This window comes from Limanda limanda, chromosome 19 (assembly GCF_963576545.1).
Source record: "Limanda limanda chromosome 19, fLimLim1.1, whole genome shotgun sequence".
Classification (NCBI taxonomy): Eukaryota; Metazoa; Chordata; class Actinopteri; order Pleuronectiformes; family Pleuronectidae; genus Limanda; species Limanda limanda.
Window position 1 is genome coordinate 4,152,333 of NC_083654.1, and position 6,000 is coordinate 4,158,332.

The 6,000-nt window shown below is 40.8% G+C and overlaps 1 protein-coding gene across 1 annotated transcript; it reads left to right on the forward strand.

Moving 5' to 3' along the window:
* The first annotated feature begins 597 nt into the window (after nucleotides 1–597).
* Nucleotides 598–6,000, forward strand: nudc (nudC nuclear distribution protein). The gene is made up of 9 exons (XM_061092744.1): nucleotides 598–773; nucleotides 1,333–1,410; nucleotides 1,536–1,745; nucleotides 1,848–1,928; nucleotides 2,016–2,129; nucleotides 3,272–3,466; nucleotides 3,947–4,030; nucleotides 4,154–4,272; nucleotides 5,670–6,000. Exons 1-9 carry the CDS (start codon nucleotides 699–701, stop codon nucleotides 5,719–5,721), a joined length of 1,008 nt encoding a protein of 335 aa, XP_060948727.1. The 5' UTR covers nucleotides 598–698; the 3' UTR covers nucleotides 5,722–6,000.

Below are 6,000 nucleotides of genomic sequence, written 5' to 3' on the forward strand. Positions count from 1 at the left end.
GATTCTTGAGACATGGGACAAAACACATCCAGCAGTTGAAACTGCTATTGGGTTTTTAAATGAAAATATTTCAATTGTAGATGTTATGTGGGATTAATTATAGAATGTTTTCAACACAATTTTCCCCTTTGATTTAATTAAATCATTATTATATAAAATCTCTGACACTTTTTTTCTTCCCATTACATCTAGAGAGAATCAAGTGCAATTAAATTTTTACAAAAAACAAATATTTCCTAAGGATTAAAAAAACATCGTTTCATCATAATATCTATTATATGCAAAATAACAATACTGACATATGCACTATTGTTTATTATTAGAACTGTTTTGTTGCTATAATTTATTATTTCTAAACGATGAACTCTCAAATAATAACTCAATCAAACTCAGCCTTACACACAGTTCTTTAAAAAATACTTTGACAGTAAAATCTGAGTGTTTAAATTTTCTTCTAGAAAGTTCTCTTTCTTACAAGGCGCCTCAGTCCCTCGCCGACACGAAGCTCTCACTTCATTGGTCAGTACAGCTGTCAATTAAATGCGATTCTCCCATTGGTGCAAACCAGCGTGGGCGGGGTCTGTTTCCAGGAAGTAAGTGACGAGACAACTAGCCCTCACACACTGTCTCTAACTCCGCTCTCCGCATTGTCATCCCCGCAGTTAGTGTTTAATTAAACCTTTTCTGATTCCACCAACATGGGGGACGACGAAGAGAAGTATGACGGGATGCTGCTGGTTATGGCGCAGCAACACGAAGGAGGTGTACACGAGGTAATTCACTCCGCTGCCTGAAGCTAATGAAGCTAGCAGCTATGCTAGCATGGCACACATCGGCCGTTATCAGGAAAGCAGCCACACACGTTCTCAATAATCGGGCACGTTTTAGCTCATGTTGTTGTCTTCGTGAGGAAACACCTGTCTGAGCAGATTATAACCTCGCTTCTGCTCATCGGGGAGGTGTTGTGTTGAATTCGGCTTCCACGTGACCATCAAAGCAGCACGGCAATCATTAAAATCTCGTATTTGTGGTTCAACTCATTTTCCTAAAGGGTTGTTTCCCTGAAATAAAATGCTGTGTAGGATTTTTTTTTTTGTTTAAACCTTTTTTAATTGCTCTGGACAACTAGATATCGTCACAGTGACGTCAGATGACTGGCATTTCTAGAGATCCACCGTTTCCCACATTATCACACTGTGATTTGACCTATAATTGAACGCAATCTTGTGTAATGGAGGGCTCAGAGTCGGCAGGCAAAGAGAGAATGTAGCATATTTTATTCCTTCATTCTTTATTTCGTTGTGTGTTGATGGTTTCTATTTCTCTCAACAGTTGGTAAACACATTTTTCAGCTTCCTCCGCCGCAAAACCGATTTCTTCACAGGTGGTGATTCAGGTGCTGCAGAGAAGGTGAGTAATGTTTTCTCCAATGTAGCTTCTGTGACATTCAACACTGTGCTGTCAAAAACCTGCAGCTGCACGGGCACATCCTTACTTAACCCCCATGTCTCCTCATCTCTTTTTTTATTATTCAGCTTGTGCAGAATGCTTTTGCCAGCCAAAGTAAGCTGGCGCTGAAGTCCCACAAAGATAAGCAGAAGAAGCAGGAGAAGGAGAAGAAAGAGAAAGCTGAGAGAGCTGCTAAGCTGGCAGAGGAAGAGAAGAAAAAGAAGAATAGCGACGGTCCCAAAATTCAGGAACTGACTGACGAGGAAGCAGAGAAACTTCAGTCTGAACTTGATATGGTGAGATCTGGCTGCTTTGATGCTCTATCTTAAAAAGATTAACTGCAGATGCTCTGATTCATGTGTGACTTTACATCCTTATTTGTGTCTTATGTATTTTAGAAAAAGAAAGAAGAGGAGAAAACCGACAACACAACAACACCGGCAGAAAAATCCTCTGACGACCCAGAAAAAGAGAAAGGGGTGAGGCAACAGCAGGCCAGTTCCACAGTGAAATGTCCATGTCTCATGTGGCTCCGCTGACTGACTTGTTAATGTCCATGTCCACAGTCTGGATCTGAAGGAGAGGAAGACGAGAAGGACAAAGATAAACTGAAGCCGAATGCAGGAAACGGAGCTGATCTGCCCAGTTACAAGTGGACACAGAGCCTGTCTGAAGTGGATGTGAGTTCATCTTGACCTCAGGATAATGCTTTGATCCATTTCTGTGTATTCCTTCTGTAGAACAGACTCGCTACGGCCGTCCTACTACGTTATCGAACTAAAACAATCTCTGTCCACATGAGCGTTTTGGTTCTGTATCAGTTATAATCCCACATCCATACCAACACGCTTAAAAACGCAAATCCTGGGACCACTCATGTACACTGAACATGCAGGTGTTGGTATAAACAGGAAGCATCTGGTTGTTGGTTGCTTAAAGAGTTGGGCTCCAAAGAGAAGCAGCAACGGCAAAAGTCAAAATGCAGTACTATGGATGTATGCTAAGCATCCCAGAAGAATGATTTTTCTTTATAAGCATTGAGCTGTTTCCTGAAACCCCTTGACAGCGTCATCGCGCTACAGATCTTCTCCTCTTTTCTTCCAGCCCAGTTTAAATGGCCTTGGCCCCTGTTATGATGAGCAAGTGATTGTCCATGGTCGAAAATCTCTAATGTAACAGACATATGAAATATATATGCAGACATTGGTTACATAATTGATCTGTGCTACTTTGAGTTAAATATATCATTACCCTTCCTCTCATGGTTCTTGTATCAAATTAACCAAATCAGAAGTCTAGCTATGTTGACAGCGTTTGTAAGCCTGCGGTCAATCCAGCGTGGCAGCTGCACGACTTAATTCCACCCTCTTGTGTCACCTGCATTTGATACTTTCAAACTAAAAAGAATCTAAAACTATGTTCACACAGCGGAATCTGATCCCCTACATGTGACCCAGATCTGACTGTTTCATGACGTTGTGAACGACACAAATTAGATGGAATCAGATATTTTCAAATGAAGTTTGAGCCACTCATGTGTGGTTCTGAATCCGATGCATATTTTTAGTTTTTAATGTGACCTCAGACTGAACAGCCATGTGACCTGTGTCTGAATTCAAGTCACGCTGCGTGTGACGTCTTGTTCTTTCGCACATGCGGGTCACATCAGGGACATGACCACTTACCATTGGAGTCTGATAATGTCCGCATTTTGAAAGATAATGTGAAAATTGTATCTCTAGAAACAAATTGGATTTGAGCACGAAGGTTTGCACTGTGAACCTCGTCTTACGTCTTTTACTATTCTATTCTCCTCCCACAGCTGGTAGTGCCTTTCGATGTGAAGTTCCGCATAAAGGCGAGAGACGTGGTGGTGGACATCCAGAGGCGCACCATCAAAGTCGGCCTGAAAGGACACCCTCCCATTATTGAAGGGCAGCTCTGCAACGAGGTGAAGGTGGAAGAAAGCTCCTGGCTCCTCGACGACGGCAAGGTGGTCACTGTGCACCTGGAGAAGGTAAGAAAGATACCAGTGTTGATTGGTTCCAGCCTTTTAACTACAGTTGAAGCTGCTTTCAGACATGCATCTGGATATTTTGAGGCAAATTTCCTGCCAGCCCCTACCTCAGTAAAATGTTTGGTAAACGTACAACTGAGCCCATGTGAGAATACAGCGGGAAAATATAGGGAAAATTCACAGGGAGCAAGTGGGTGTGTTGATCATGTCTCTAACACATGTAAAAGTAATGCATGCTCTGCACAGGTACCACCTTCCTGTTTTTCTGACCACGTCTGACTCATACAATCTCCTGCTGCATTGTTCATGTGTGAAAGCCAATGTCTGGGAGATGTCCGGAACCAATTTTCTGGACATTTTGCCAGAGTTCATGTCTAAAAATGGCTTAAGTGTGTGACTGTGACAGACTGGTAAGGTGATGAGCTTAATGATGTGTGCATACGTTCTATTTATTTACTTGATACTTTCCTCTACCGTCAGATTAATAAAATGGAGTGGTGGAACAAGATTGTTACCACAGATCCAGAAATCAACACCAAGAAGGTCTGTCCAGAGAACTCCAAGGTAAGATGAACTGAGTTGGCGCTTTCTGCAGGAGCTATGATAACGTAAATACAAAGATAACTGACAACTTCTCCTTCGTTTTGCTGGACTACCCCCACCCTGTGTGTATTTCCCGCTGAGCAGCTGTCAGACCTGGACGGAGAGACGCGTGGTATGGTGGAGAAGATGATGTACGACCAAAGGCAGAAATCAATGGGGTTGCCTACATCTGAAGAACAGAAGAAACAAGACATTCTTAAAAAGTAAGTGTCCAGTGTTTCATTCCCTTCAAATAAATATAACAGTTTAGCTCTGGTTGTGTTTAGTCATCACACTTAAAGATCTTTTTGTCCTTTGTCAGCTGACATTTTAACAGTTTATGGTGTACCCAGATTTTATATGAAGGATGAACCTGAAAGTCGTCTGTAGTTTTTCGTGTCAGTGTTGCCTCAAGGCCAAATCACTCACTTTAACTGAAGCTAATAAAAGATGCTTTGGTGCAGACAGTGACCTGGTTTAAGAGAGACATCTGATACAATTAGATGTTACTGTGTCGGTCTCGTTGCACCAGTCAGCATCCTCCAAAAAATGGAGGGGTTTGATTTTCCAAAGTAATGTTGTAATATAACAAGATTAAAGTCTTAATTTAACGAGAAAAGTCACAATATTACGAGAAAGTAAAACTTTTAAATAAGCAGCAAGGAGAACTTATATTTCTCTCCTGGATCCAAAATCTTGAAACAACTCATCACAATATTAACCCAAACATGTATGAAAAGACCAATAATGAACACTGTAAGCAGACTACCTGATCACTATAAACAAACCATTTAAACAGCATTTGTATAGAAACTATTCGGTCCCAACCTTTTAGATCCATATATATGGATACTGCTGATCACTAAATCCATGATCACCATGAGCTGTTTCCACTGTATGACTCATTTTAACACGGTCGATGGGCTGATCTTCCCTTCTAACACAGAGCCTTAAATTGTGACTTTATTCTCAAAATCTCTGATTTTAGTTTGCATATGGAGGGAGGTTGATTTTATTACGACTGATGCGACTCATTGATGTAAAAATGCAGAAGTGGATTATTGTAAGTCAGTTTTCCACATGTGAAGTTGTATGACATCAAACATTCCACAGTATTAGCTGAGACGGAGGAAGAATGTGTGCTATTATTTTGAAGTTTACTTCCTCTTTTACGCTTGTTAAAGCTGCTTGTAAAGGTCTGGCACCGTTTTTATAGGAGTTAAACAATACAAATGTGGTGACTGGTAAGGTGTCCCTTTCTTTATTGACACAAAGTTCACATGGTGTTTGGCCAATCAAATGTGTTGACTGATGGTGTCATCGCAGAAGCATCATCTTTCGTGGTTACACCGTTTAAGAAAATACCACTGATTGACCAGTGGGAGGTGCTGTAGCTAAACAGAAAAAAAAACCTAGTGCAAGAGAAAGGTTTGAATGTCTGTGATATTATAAATTAAGACTTGCTGAGAAAAACTTGTGCATCAACCAACAAGTATTCCCTGAACAAGATCAGAATTTAATTTAGGTTATGGTGCATGATTGGGATGAAGTTATTTGTATTAAGAAGCTGGAAATAACAAGATTTTGTTAAAATGTGACGGGTTTCCTTATCTCTCCGCAGGTTTATGTCTCAGCACCCAGAGATGGATTTCTCTAAAGCAAAATTCAGCTGAGACTCGCTGCCGTCCGTAGAAACCACTTAAAGATTCTTGAGGATATCATGTGAAACATGTCAAAGCCGACGTCAGACACCACCCAGCTCCCCATCTTGCGTCCTCTTAATACTGGACATGGTTTCTGTTGATTTACTGTCTTAGCTGCACAGGTTTCTGTCTCTTTTTTTGTTTGTTATGAGATCAGGTTTGTTGACGTTTAGCCCATATCCTCCTTCTGCATGTCGTCAGAATATTTAAAAATGTCTGGATTTTTTAATAAATGAATTTAAAATGTAA

Excerpts from the sequence above, each read along its gene's own strand:
- nudc (XM_061092744.1), top strand. The coding sequence starts at position 699 with ATGGGGGACGACGAAGAGAAGTATGACGGGATGCTGCTGGTTATGGCG. Across the intron at positions 774-1,332 it reads ACGAAGGAGGTGTACACGAG|TTGGTAAACACATTTTTCAG; the intron begins GTAATTCACTCC and ends TTCTCTCAACAG. Across the intron at positions 1,746-1,847 it reads TTCAGTCTGAACTTGATATG|AAAAAGAAAGAAGAGGAGAA; the intron begins GTGAGATCTGGC and ends TATGTATTTTAG.